At 40.4% G+C, this 14,278-nt stretch overlaps 1 protein-coding gene across 1 annotated transcript in view; it reads right to left on the bottom strand.

The window, feature by feature from the left end:
* The window catches only part of LOC139367619 (synaptotagmin-6-like), a 74,113-nt gene extending 60,117 nt beyond the window's left edge, over positions 1–13,996 (bottom strand). Inside the window, exon 1 of the mRNA XM_071105885.1 lies at positions 13,840–13,996. Coding sequence (XP_070961986.1) covers positions 13,840–13,996 — 157 coding nt within the window. The remainder of the gene's footprint in view (positions 1–13,839) is intronic.
* Positions 13,997–14,278: the final 282 nt, after the last annotated feature.

Genomic DNA, 14,278 nt, shown 5'->3' with positions numbered 1-14,278 from the left:
ACAGGTCTGTGAGAGCCAGAAATCTTGCTTGTTTGTAGGTGACCAAATACTTATTTTCCAACATAATTTGCAAATAAATTCATTAAAAATCCTACAATGTGATTTTCTGGATTTTTTTTCTCATTTTGTTGGTCATAGTTGAAGTGTACCTATGATGAAAATTACAGGCCTCTCTCATCTTTTTAACTGGAAGAACTTGCACAATTGGTGGCTGACTAAATACTTTTTTGTCCCACTGTACATGCTTTTAGTTCGTCCAATTTATTATTCAGCGATTGTGTGTTGGCCAATAGGACCGATGGCAAAGGCGGATTAGCCACTCGTCAGTGGATCCTCACAAAGCACCCTGATCTCCTTCCGCGAAACGTCCATCTCTTTCTTCTGCAAATGACAGGGATGAGGTCCTGTTCGTGTGTCTGGAGTAAGTCCCTATCTTCCGACTCATTAAAGAAAAATTATTCATCCAATTCAAGGTGAGTAATCGCTGTTCTGATGTCCAGAAGCTCTTTTCAGTCATAAGAGACGGTAGCCGCAAGATTATGTACAAAATAAGTTACAAACAATGTGAAAAAACAAACAAAATAGCACGTTTGGTTAAAATTAAGAGCCAATAAAACGGCAGCCTTCCTCTCTGGCGCCATTACGATCTCCTGCTAGTATCGCTTTAATTAAAAAACGTATTCAGGCTAGGGTCCTTTTTTCTCAATTTCTGCTTGACTGACGTGCCCAAAGTAAACTGCCTGTTGCTCAGGCCCTGAAGCCAGGATATGCATATGATTGGTACCATTGGAAAGAAAACACTGACATTTGTAGAAATGTTAAAATAATGTAGGAGACTATAACACAATAGATATGGCAGGAGAAAATCCAAAGACAACTGGAAAAAAAAATTGAGAGTCCATGCTCTTCCAATGGAAGGTATAAGGAAATAATTCAATCTTGCTAACACAATGCAATTCCTACGGCGTCCACTGGGTGTCAGTAGTCTTCAAGGTTTCAGGCTTGTTATTTTTGTTTTTTCATTTTTTACCTTTATTTAACTAGGCAAGTCAGTTAAGAACAAATTCTTATTTTCAATGACGGCCTATGAACAGTCGGTTAACTGCCTGTTCAGGGGCAGAATGACATATTTGTACCTTGTCAAGTAAGAATGAGTTTTAGTACAAGGACATCTGCTTGGAAATTAGTGTGTGCGCGTGCCATGAAGACAACGCGCACCTGTTAATATTGCTTTCCTATTGAACATGCTTCTTTCCGTATGAAATATTATACACTGCTCTTAAAAATAAAGGGAACACTTAAACAACACAATGTAACTCCAAGTTAATCACACTTCTGTGAAATCAAACTGTCCACTTAGGAAGCAACACTGATTGACAATAAATTTAACATGCTGTTGTGCAAATGGAATAGACAACAGGTGGAAATTATAGGCAATTAGCAAGACACCCCCAATAAAGGAGTGGTTCTGCAGGTGGTGACCAGACCACTTCTCAGTTCCTATGCTTCCTGGCTGATGTTTTGGTCACTTTTGAATGCTGGCGGTGCTTTCACTCTAGTGGTAGCATGAGACGGAGTCTACAACCCACACAAGTGGCTCAGGTAGTGCAGCTCATCCAGGATGGCACATCAATGCGAGCTGTGGCAAGAAGGTTTGCTGTGTCTGTCAGTGTAGTGTCCAGAGCATGGAGGCGCTACCAGGAGACAGGCCAGTACATCAGGAGACGTGGAGGAGGCCGTAGGAGGGCAACAACCCAGCAGCAGGACCGCTACCTCCACCTTTGTGCAAGGAGGAGCAGGAGGTGCACTGCCAGAGCCCTGCAAAATCACCTCCAGCAGGCCACAATTGTGCATGTGTCTGCTCAAACGGTCAGAAACAGACTCCATGAGGGTGGTATGAGGGCCCGACGTCCACAGGTGGGGGTTGTGCTTACAGCCCAACACCGTGCAGGACGTTTGGCATTTTCCAGAGAACACCAAGATTGGCAAATTCGACACTGGCGCCCTGTGCTCTTCACAGATGAAAGCAGGTTCACACTGAGCACATGTGACCGACGTGACAGAGTTTGGAGACGCCGTGGTGAACGTTTTGCTGCCTGCAACATCCTCCAGCATGACTGATTTGGCGGTGGGTCAGTCATGGTGTGGGGTGGCATTTCTTTGGGGGCCGCACAGCCCTCCATGTGCTCGCCAGAGGTAGCCTAACTGCCATTAGGTACCGAGATGAGATCCTCAGACCCCTTGTGAGACCATATGCTGGTGCGGTTGGCCATGGGTTCCTCCTAATACAAGACAATGCTAGACCTCATGTGGCTGGAGTGTGTCAGCAGTTCCTGCAAGAGGAAGGCATTGATGCTATGGACTGGCCCTGTTACTGTAATTTAATTATGCCAGTGTGCTTTCATCAATTGAAAGCCCTTAATCTATTTTATGAGAATTTCTAAGATTTCTTGTTTGCATAAAATAGACGTTGACCAGTCTTTCAATAATAGGTAATAGAATTTATTCTCGGAGCGCGCTCCCACTTAATCACAAACAACAGTTTATATACAGATCATGACGTCATTTCATTGCTTTAACAGAATCCCCTCCCCTCGACCGGGACAAAGTGAGGTGAAATGTTCATTCTAACTTACTAACGCACTCCCAGATAACTTTTGACCCCTCAACATTATCGATCACCACTGAACTGACAGTTCTAATTAACAGAAAACGTAGGAATGCACTCACTGTCTTATCTAAAAACCCCAGAGCTAAGTTTCTGTAGGGTCAGCCATAGGCTAACGACCTTGTTTGTTTACATAGTCCCCAACCCATTAGTTTCTTCCTAGTTGGAATGGTGTTCATTCTTTAATTACTCCTTGTCTGTGTCACACAATCCCTTCTTATGAACTCATATTGTTAATCAGATATAATAAAACAGAGTATAAGTTTACTTAGTTACAATTCCATTTAAAATGATTTGTTCAGTCTTTTAATCATAATTTCCCAACAGTTCCCCAGACCTGAATCCAATTGAGCACATCTGGGACATCATGTCTCGTTCCATCCACCAACGCCACGTTGCACCACAGACTGTCCAGGAGTTGGCAGATGCTTTAGTCCAGGTCTGGGATGGTCTCCTGAGGGATCTCCTCCGCAACCTCATCAGGAGCATGCCCAGGCATTGTAGGGAGGTCATACAGGCACGTGGAGGCCACACACACTACTGAGCCTCATTTTGACTTGTTTTAAGGACATTACATCAAAGTTGGATCAGCCTGTAGTGTGGTTTTCCACTTTAATTTTGAGTGTGACTCCAAATCCAGACCTCCATGGGTTGATAAATTTGATTTCCATTGGTCATTTTTGTGTGATTTTGTTGTCAGCACATTCAACTATGTAAAGAAAAAAGTATTTAATAAGAATATTTCATTCATTCAGATCTAGGATGTGTTATTTTAGTGTTCCCTTTATTTTTTTGAGCAGTGTAGTTTGATTACATTTTAGGGTATCTGAGGAGTAAATATAAATGTATTTTGACTTGTTGAAACAAAGTTTAGGGGTAGATTTTCGGATTCCTATCTTGGCATGTTGAACGGGTGGATTACTCAAATCGATGGCGCAATTATTTTTGGATCCAGACCTAAATTGTGTAGGTTGTTTGAAATCAGAGTGGAGTTATGGGGTGAGGTGCTGACTACTAAAACCTCTGTTAGCTACTTGGGATGTATCCTTGATGGAAGCTTGGGAGGTGTGAGCATGGCCAATAAGGTGCTAGGGAAGGTTAATGTTTTTGGCTAGAAGGTCCAAGCTGCTTGACAAGGACTCCATGAAAGTGCTAGCTACTGCCCTCAATCAATGCCATTTTGACTATGCTAGTATTTCCTGGTTTAGGGGTTTATCTAAACTTATGAAGGGGAAGCTCCAGATAGCCCAGAATAAGCTGATCAGGGTAGTTTGGAAGGTGAGTCCACGTACTCACATAGGCAGGAGCTGCTTTCAGGAACTAAACTGGCTGCCTGTTGAGGCTAGGGTGTCCCAGATTAGACTAGGTTTGGTTTACAGGAGTATTTATGGTCCTGCACCCAGATATCTAAGTGATTACTTTCCTCGTGTTAGGGATGCACACAATCACAGCACCAGATCAGGTGTTGCTGATGTGTGCTTATACAGGTTCAGGAGTAATGCTGAGAAAGGTACTTTCTTGTATACTGGAGCCTCAGAATGGAATGAGTTGCCTCTGCCTATAAAAACAACATCCTCTCTGGACAGCTTTAAAAAATAAAGTAAAAATATGTTTGATGTCTTCTGTGCCCCTATGATGTAACTGGAATGATGAGAGATGTTCTTCTTCTATGTTTTTGTTTTATTATTTCACTGCCATACTGTGTTTGATCTTGTCTAGCCATCTTGTCTCAAGAGGACCAGAATGGAAATAAGTCCCAGACTTTATTGTGTGTTACCCTCAATGATTTTATTAATGTGCATGTATGTCTTTTAAGTTTTGTGTGCTTGTTGTTTAAAATGGTCGAATTAATAAACTAAACTAAAAAACAAAACGACATTACATGTTATAGCTGGGACCCTTTGGATGACAAATCAGAGGAAGATACGTAAGTGAATATTGAATCGCTATTTGTGAATTTATGAAACCTGTGCCGGTGGAAAAATATTTTGATGTGGGGCGCAGTCCTCAAACAATCGTATGGCATGCTTTCACTGTAAAGCCTACTGTAAATCGGACAGTGCAGTTAGATTAACACAAATGTAAGCTTTCAACCGATATAAGACACTTGTATGTACCTAAATGTTTAATATCCATAATTTTTATGATTATTTATTAGAATTGTGCGCCCTCCAGTGTCACCGGAAGTTGTCCCGCTAGCGGGACGCCTAGCCTTAAGTTTAAGAACCAGCGCTAACACAGTGCTCCATTCCCACTAGCGGGACGCCTAGCCTTAAGTTTAAGAACCAGTGCTAACACAGTGCTCCACGCGAAGTTCAGCGTCTTCATTGCAATCCACCCGTGATGTTGTCACCGATCAGACTCTGTATTTGTCGGAAGATCTACCACAGCAGTGCTCATGTCGTAATAATGAGGCATAGGCATCAATCACTATGTTGTCTCACACAGTGACATGGACTGCTTTTCAAAGTTTTTTTTGTGTGTTTGTGTACTCACTGTGAAATGTTGTCTCTGTAAAACACAGAGTCAGTGTGGGTGTATGAATATAAATGATTGAAGGGTAGTTCTTCTGGGGTGTTCTACAGAAATCTCCACAGTTTGATGTTCTTGTCTTGTTGTTTTGGATTTCACCTGCAATGCGTCATCTGTTCCTGGCCTGCCAATAGATGACTGAGGGGTGACCAGAACATCATAAATAAATGATCTGGGTTACATCCCAAATTGCACCCTATTCCCTATATATTGCACTACTTTTGACCAGAACTCTATGGGTCCTGGTTAAAAGTAGTGCACTTTTAGGGTGTCATTTGGGATGCACCCCGGGTGATGCCAATCACTTTGGCACATATTTCAGATGTAAGTGATATATTTTAAAAACTCTAAGTACAAAAGTCTAAACTGATAACATTTGTTATGCCCCCATCTTAGGTTCAGAACCTTCGATTATGCATTAATCGGAGTTGAACACACCTTTTAACCCTGAGTCAATCATGCAAAATCCAAGTTTCCTGTGAAATACCATGAGAACATTTAATTTAGTCACCAATACAACAGCTAATGATAGGCTCACTGTTTCGTCATTTCGCTAACATTTAATCCGAAAGCAAAAAATACAACATACACATTTCAAAACGGTTATTTATGAAGTGCTGAATACAAAGAATAGTCAATGGTAAACCATTTTTCATACAGTAGTTTCTACAGTTGTGTCAAGTTTGCTGGATGTCCTTTGCGTGGTGGACCATTCTTGAAACTGTTGAGAGTGAACTCCAACGTTGCAATCCTTGACACAAACCCCTACTCCTGGTCTGTCACCTACTACCATACCCAGTTCAAAGGCACTTAAATATTTTGTCTTGCCCATTCACCATCGGAATGGCACACATACACATTTGAATGAATTGTTGGTTAAATGTATTGTTAACAAATCATAAAGTAATGTGAATATTGCATTTTGAAAAGCAGATACTTGTAATCAAATTGAAAGAGTGATTTGGTGCAGTGAACTTTGTGACTTTGTGAATTTGTTTGTTCTACAGTCAATTGAAAATGTGCGTAGAGTTATGACACACGAGCCATTTTGATGATCGGTTTCGATTTTTGTGCTTAGAGTTGTGAAAATGTACCACATACTCGTAAAAATGGCACCAAAGTGATAAAGGTAATACAATGACAGAGGCGAGTGAGATACTGTACGATGTGATCACATAAGCCTTGTCAAGCCCACCCACCTGAAGCTGTGCCTAGTAATGAGACCTGCATATGTATTAAGCCTGACCCACTGGGCACAGACGTCAGTTTAACGTCGTGTTTTGATTTACATTTGGTTGACTTGTCAAATAACGTGAATTCACCGTGAAATCAGTCAAACATTTCATGTGTGTGCGAGGCTCCACAAGTGAATGGGAAAAGCTCGCTACTAGTCATTGACCAATGCGCCACAGCTTGAGTGACACACTTTCTAGTCTGTATCATTTCTAGCATGTATCATCAACTGAATAAATGTCAGTTCAGGAAGTTGCCAACTGGGAAATCTAATGTCATCTCAGTAGTATCTGTCTGAGATGGTTTTCTGTTCTCTCATTCATCTTATTAAACAGCGTTGTCTTCTTTTTCATACGAAGCAGCAGGTGTGTCCTCTATATGACCATTTTCATAGGAATACAACCAAACTCAATTTCAACAAATTAGCCCCATCAATACCATACACGAAGATCAATATTCTAAAGCAATATCAAGACCCCTTTCTGTAAAGAATGCACATAGGAGAAATTTAGAAATGATTAGAAATCTGACAGCATTTGAATAAATGGGGAAAGACTAACATTAAACCTACACGAGAAGCACAGTGCTCTCTGGGAAATTCCCCTGCCTGTACATTACCACTGCTGCTGTGCGTCTGCTGTCTGACAGTTGAAGATATATGATTGTTTGTTCCCAAAGCCGTAGTTCTTGAGCTTTGTCACAAAGAAGAAAATGACTTCAATCACCACCATGAAAAGCAGCAGAAAAATACATTAGCTTTTTCATACCCTCCTATCTCTCCAAAGGCAGCAGCAAAAAGGTAAACACAACACAATAAGGTTATTTTAAAATACATTCCCGGAAGTGACAAATAACAATAATGAGTTGAATCAAGACCTCCCATTGGCATTTTCCTTTCACTGAACAGCTTCAATCCTCATGTCACTGTCAAACATTTTTAAGACATGAACTATAAAGAGTTTCTACACGACAATGATGGATCTAGAGTGTACATGTCACTACATTTCTGATGAAATCTTCTGCCACTAAAAATTATCCTCAAAGCATGTTCTAGAAGGTGAAAAGGATAGCCTCTAATAATAAGTGGATATCTTATATAAACCCATTCAAGCCATCTCTGTCAAGGTATACCATTCAATGTATGTACAGTGCCTTCAGAAAGTATTCACGCCCCTTGACTTTTCCAAATGTTGTTGTGTTACAAAGTGGGATTAAAATGTATTTAATTGTCTTTTTTTATCAACGATCTACAGAAAATACTCTAATGTCAAGCTGTTTTAGGTTAATGTCCTGCTGAAAAGAGAATTTGGAAAGCAGACTGAACCAGATGTTCCTTTAGGACCTTGCCTGTGCTTATCCCTATTCCGTTTATTTTTATCCTAAAGAAAACTCCAAGTCCTTGCTGATGACAAGCATACCCATAACATGATGCAGCCACCACCATTTTGAGAATATGAAGATTGGTACTCAGTGATGTGTTGTATTTGCCCCAAACACAATGCTTTTTATTCAAGACAGTTTTTCTTGCAGTTTTATTTTAGTTCCTTTTGCAAACAGGATGCATGTTTAGGAATACTTTATTCTGTACAGGCTTCCTTCTTTTCACTGTCATTTGGGTTAATATTATAGATTAACTACAATATTGTTGATCCATCCTCAGTTTTCTCATATTACAGCCATTAAACTCTGTAACTGTTGAAAGTCACCATTGGCCTCATGGTGAAAGACCTGAGTGGTTTCCTTCCTCTCTGGCAACTGAAGGATGCCTGTATCTTTGTATTGACTGGGTGTATTGATACACCATCCAAAATGTAATTAATAATAACTTCACCATGTACAAAGGGTTATTCAGTGTCTGCTTTTTTCAAATTTGTATCCATCTACCAATAGGTGCCCTTCTTTTGCGAGGCATTAGAAAACCTCCCTGGTCTTGAATTGGTTGAATCTGTGTTTGAAATTCACTGCTCGACTGAGGGACCTTACAATTATCTGTAAGTGTGGGGTACAGAGATGAGGTAGTCTTTCATAAATCATGTTAAAGACTATTATTGCAAACAGACTGAGTCCATGCAACTTATTATGTGGCTTGTTAAGCACATTTTTACTCTTGAACTTATTTAGGCTTGCCATAACAAAGGGGTTGAATAAGTATTGACTCAACACATTTCAGCTTTTTACTTGTAATTCATTTGTAAAAATTTCTAAACCATAATTCCACTTTGACATTATAGTGTACCGTGTCGGCCAGTGACACAAAATCTCTATTTGTCTATTTGTCAACAACAGTTGTTGCGCAATCTCTAATATTAAGGAAGTCTCAAAGTTCTGCTTGTCTGAGTTAGAATACCTCATGATAAGCTGTAGACCACATTATTTACCAAGAGTTTATCTATATTTTTTGTAACTGTCTTTTTATCATCACAAACCGATGCAAACAAGAATATGCTCACCCAGTTGCGGCGCTTCTAACGGCCAGGGATTTTAATGCAGGGAAACTGAAATCCGCTTTATCTCATTTCTACCAGCTTGTCTCCTGTGCAATTAGAGGCGAAACAACTCTATCACCTCTACTCTCCCTCGCCCTCCATTTGGAAAATCTGACCATAACTCCATCCTCTTAATTCATGCTTACAAGCAAATGATGCGCTCAATACAGAAGAAGTCCGATGAAGTGGCCGCTAAGCTACAAGACTGTTGCGTTAGCACAGACTGGAATATGTTCCGGTATTCATCCGATGTCATTGAGGAGTTTACCACATCAGTCACCGGCTTCATTAATAAGTGCATTGACGTCGCAGTGCCCACAGTGACTGTAAATTCATATCCTAACCAGAAGCCATGGATTACAGGCAACATTTGCGCTGAGCTAAAGGCTAGAGCTGCCAATTTCAAGGGGTGGGACACAAATCCAGACACCCCCTCTGACAAACCATCAAACAGGCAAAGCGCCAATACATGACTAAGATCGAATCCTACTACACCGGCTCTGACGCTCGTTGGATGTGGCAGGGCTTGCAAACCATCACGGATTACAAAGGGAAACCCAGCTACGAGCTGGCCAGTGACACGAGCCTACCAGGTAAATGCCTTCTATGCTTGCTTTGAGGCAAGCAACACTGAACCATGCATGAGAGCATCAGCTGTTCTGGATGACTGTGTGATCACGCTCTCCATAGCCGATGTGAGTAACACCATACACCATTAAACAGGTTAACATTCACAAGGCCGCAGGGCCAGAGATTACCAGGATGAGTACTCAGAGCATGAACTGACCAGCTAGCAAGTATCTTCAATTGCATTTTCAACTTCTCCTTGACCCAGTCTAAAATACCCACATTTAACAAGCAGACAACCATAGTCCACATGCTCAAGAACTCACATCTGTAGCCATGAAATGCTTTGAAAGGCTGGTCATGGCTCACATCAACACCATCATCCTAGAAAAACTGGACACACTCCAAATCGCATACCGAGACTTGTTTAAATGACGTTTTCAATATAGACAAGAAAAATGCAATAATTGGTGTGTTATTAGTTTAAGCACACTGTGTTTGTCTATTGTTGTGACTTAGATGAAGATCAGATCAAATTGATAACCAATTTATGCAGAAATCCATGTCATTCCAAAGGGTTCACATACTTTTTCTTGCCACCTTAAGCATTTCACAGTAAAGTCTACAGTTGCTGTATTCTGCGCATGTGACAAATACATTTGATTTGATATATAGCCTCTCATACAAAGTGGATGTCTTATAATAAACCGTTCTAAGTCACCTCTCCTTTGGTATGTCAATATATAGTAAACAGTATCCTACAGTTGCCCAACACAGTCCCAGGTAGCAAGTGCCAGGCTTTCGCCTGATCTGAGTTCTGTCTATATCTCCCCTCTACATCTCTCCCACACAATAAGAAAGACAAACGCCTTCAGTTTAGCCTTCATGTGGCAGAAGAGATTGGCAGTGATGAGTGAATAACATGCAATGGCATTTAATGCCCCTACAGCTTAGTGGCGGACGCCCATGGCACGGTGAAGTATGTTCGATTCCCTCACTGAGGATAATGCGGAGTGACACAGGATTTTGTTAGGAATGGTGTGACGCATGCCCTCGGGGGACTCATCTTAGCAGAAACATAGCTGAATGACATTTGCTGTGTACCTGCCTACAGTCCCAATTCTTTGGCTGGCTCTTCAAACATGTCTTATACTGTAGCTCTATGTTTCACTGATGTATTCATCAACGCATAAGCATTTACAAAACCATTTAAATGTTAACATCGTATTCCATTCATATAGACATATACGTATATTTCAAGATCTTTTATAATCATGAATACAATTAATGGTCAAATATATGAATAGTAAATCAGTCAACTTCCTATAATGAGCTGTTATATAAATGGCTATGTTGTTCTAAAACTCTCTGGAATAGATTGCAATGTATGGGCCTACAGGTTACGTCATCAAAAGCTAACATTTGCACACTTATGTTAAATGTATGAGCAGAACTCTTCCTAGCCATTTCAATACCCAACAATATGCAGATGACTGTAATGTAGGATGAGTCATCTTTTTCATTATGATAGGCCCTCAGATAAATGATAAATGTTAATGGGAAAAATAGACAGTGTGTACATGATATAATTAATGATTGGGATGACTCCTATAACGGATCACAGTGGGACATTTGAGAACTTTTGAAAGTACCTCTCAGCATTTTGTGAGATTCTTCACTAAAGTAAAGTGTGTCTAGATTCTCATGAGTCCTCTCATTACGTTTTTCCATCCAAGTGTCAATATTGTCAGTGGTGGAAAAAGTACTCAATTGTCATCCTTGAGTAAAATTAAAGATATCTTAATAGAAAATGACAAGACCCAGTAAAATTCTACTTGAGTAAAATTCTACAAGTATTTGGTTTTAAATATACTTAATAACCTCTAGTAACTCCCCATCCCGGTGCGGGAGCGTAATCATCGACTGACACTAATTATAGCATAACGCAACGGACATAAATATTCCTAGAAAATTTTCCTATTCATGAAAATCACAAGTGAAATATATTGAGACACAGCTTAGCCTTTTGTTAATCACCCTGTCATCATAGATTTTCAAAATATGCTTTACAGCCAAAGCTAGACAAGCATTTGTGTAAGTTTAACGATAGCCTAGCATAACATTTTGTCCAGCTAGCAGCAGGTAACTTGGTCACGGAAATCAGAAAAGCAATCAAATTAAATAGTTTACCTTTGATGAGCTTCGGATGTTTTCACTCACGAGACTCACAGTTAGATAGCCAATGTTCCTTTTTTCCCAAAATATTATTTTTGTAGGCGAAATAGCTCCGTTTGTTCTTCACGTTTGGCTGAGAAATTGCCCGGAAATTGCAGTCACAAAAATGCTGAAAAATATTCAAAATTAGCTCCATAATATCGACAGAAAGATGGCAAACGTTGATTATAATCAATCCTCAAGGTGTCAAATATCTATTCGATAATATATCCACCAGGACAATTGGGTTTTCAGCAGGACCGATTGGAATAATGGCTACCTCCGTATTTTACGCGAGAATCACTCTGGGAGCCATCAGGTGACCAGTTGCGCAATGTAGCCGCTTACGGGTATTCTTCAACATAAATGCGTAAAACTATGTCACAATGCTGTAGACACCTTGGGGAATACGGAGAAAAAGTAATCTGGTTGATAGCCCATTCACTACTCAATAGGGACGCATTGGAACGCAGAGCTTTCAAAAGATGAGTCACTTCCGGATTGGATTTTTCTCAGGCTTTCGCCTGCAATATCAGTTCTGTTATACTCACAGACAATATTTTTACAGTTTTGGAAACTTTAGAGTGTTTTCTATCCTTAGCTGTCAATTATAGCATCTAGCATCTTGTCCTGACAAAATATCCCGTTTACTACGGGACGTTATTTTTCCAAAAATGAAAATACTGCCCCCTAGTCACAAAAGGTTTTAAGTATCAAAAGTATATGTAATCACTAAAATATACTTAAGCATCAAAAGTATAAGTCAAAGTGTATTTTTTTATATATTTTTTTACTTTTACCCATTTTTCTCCCCAATTTCATGGTATCCAATTGGAAGTTACAGTATTTTCTCATCGCTGCAACTCCTATACGGACTCGGGAGAAGCGAAGGTCGAGAACCATGTGTCCTCCGAAACACAACCCAACCCAATCAAGCCGCACTGCTTCATGACACAATGCCCGCTTAACTCAGAAGCCAGCCACACCAATGTGTTGGAGGAAACACTGTACACCTGGCGACCGTGTCAGCCCACCACAGGAGTCGCTAGAGCGCGATGGGACAAGGACATCCCTGCCAGCCTAACCCTCCCCTAACCCAGATGACGAACCAGGATCTCTAGTGGCACAGCTAACAACTGCGATGCAGTGCCTTCGACCACTGCGCCACTCAGGAGGCCTTAAATAATTTCTTATTACTTATATTAAGCCAACCAGAAGGTACCATTTTCTTGTTTTTTTCATTCATGGATAGCCTGGGGCACACTCCAACACTCAGACATCATTTACAAATAAAGCATTTGTCCTGTGCTGCTAAGCATTCAAAATGTAACGAGTACTTTTGGGTGTAAGGGAAAACGTATGGATTAAAAAATACATTATTTTCTTTAGGAATATAGTGAAGTAGAAGTTGTCGAAAATATGAATAGTAAAGTAATGCACAGATATATAAAAAAAAAACTACTTAAGTAGTACTTTAAAGTATTTTTACTTAAGTACTTTACACCACTGAATATTATTCAATTCAGTGGCAGGAAGTTGTGGGTGTACAACTGTATAATGCTAATATTAAGGTTGAGTGATCAGGACAGCATCAGCTAAAGGCTTAGTCATTAATCAGCTAAAGGCTGATTTGTTAGTGTTATAGGAGCTCTGTTCACCCAGACAAACTAAAAAGTCACTCTGAGTATATTTTTCTATACTTATGGTTGCTCTGCCCTGCGGTCACACAAACTCCTCCTCCTCCAACCATCAACTGGGTGGTAAAAAAAAAAAAAAGTGAAAGAAAAAAAGTAATACCGAATGTGAGCATGAACGTGTGCGCGTGCATGTGTGATTTCTTTCTTCAAAAAAATACATTAGTTCTGGAAAATTGCATCTACATATAAAATGTAATTAAATCAAAGTCCCAATCATACTGTACTGTATATACAAGTTGTTACCTCAAGAAAGGCACATTCAGCGCTAATGTCACAAATATGAGCTCACTGTTTCAGAAACAAAAAGTAGTGACAGCAGGGAAAACCAATTACAGTCACCAACTCACACAGTGCAGAAACATAGTGCCTGGAATATTCTGGAATATAGACACTATAATAGAACGTGCATAATGTTCTATTAAAATGTTCTAAATGTTCTTACCTGGATCCTTGTAGTCCGAGTTCTGGTTGGACAACAGAAACAAGAAGTCCTGGCAGGTGTCCTGGTCCAATAACTGGTGGTTCTGGAGGCAGAGGTCAACAATCAGGGTCACAGCTTTCTGACAGAACATGTCATGCTCCTCTCCGTCAGGACTCATGCTCCCAGCTGCATCCTCTGTCTCTCAGCACTGTATCTCAGCAACGTTATCCTCTAAGGAGACTCACGCCACGTAACGCATGCAGCATTGCACCCAGGCAAACGGACACACAGCCGCCCGGCATAGACAGAAGATAAACGAGACTTGTCTCTGTCCGTACGGCTGATTCTTGTTGTTCTGTCTTGTACTGTCTCTCAAGAGTGTGTGTGTGTGTGTGTGTGTGTGTGTGTGTGTGTGTGTGTGTGTGTGTGTGTGTGTGTGTGTGTGTGTGTGTGTGTGTGT

The sequence above is a fragment of the Oncorhynchus clarkii genome, chromosome 16, assembly GCF_045791955.1.
Source record: "Oncorhynchus clarkii lewisi isolate Uvic-CL-2024 chromosome 16, UVic_Ocla_1.0, whole genome shotgun sequence".
NCBI lineage: Eukaryota > Metazoa > Chordata > Actinopteri > Salmoniformes > Salmonidae > Oncorhynchus > Oncorhynchus clarkii.
The sequence above is the reverse complement of the archived record's forward strand: the minus strand, read 5'-3'. Positions and strand labels throughout refer to the sequence as shown.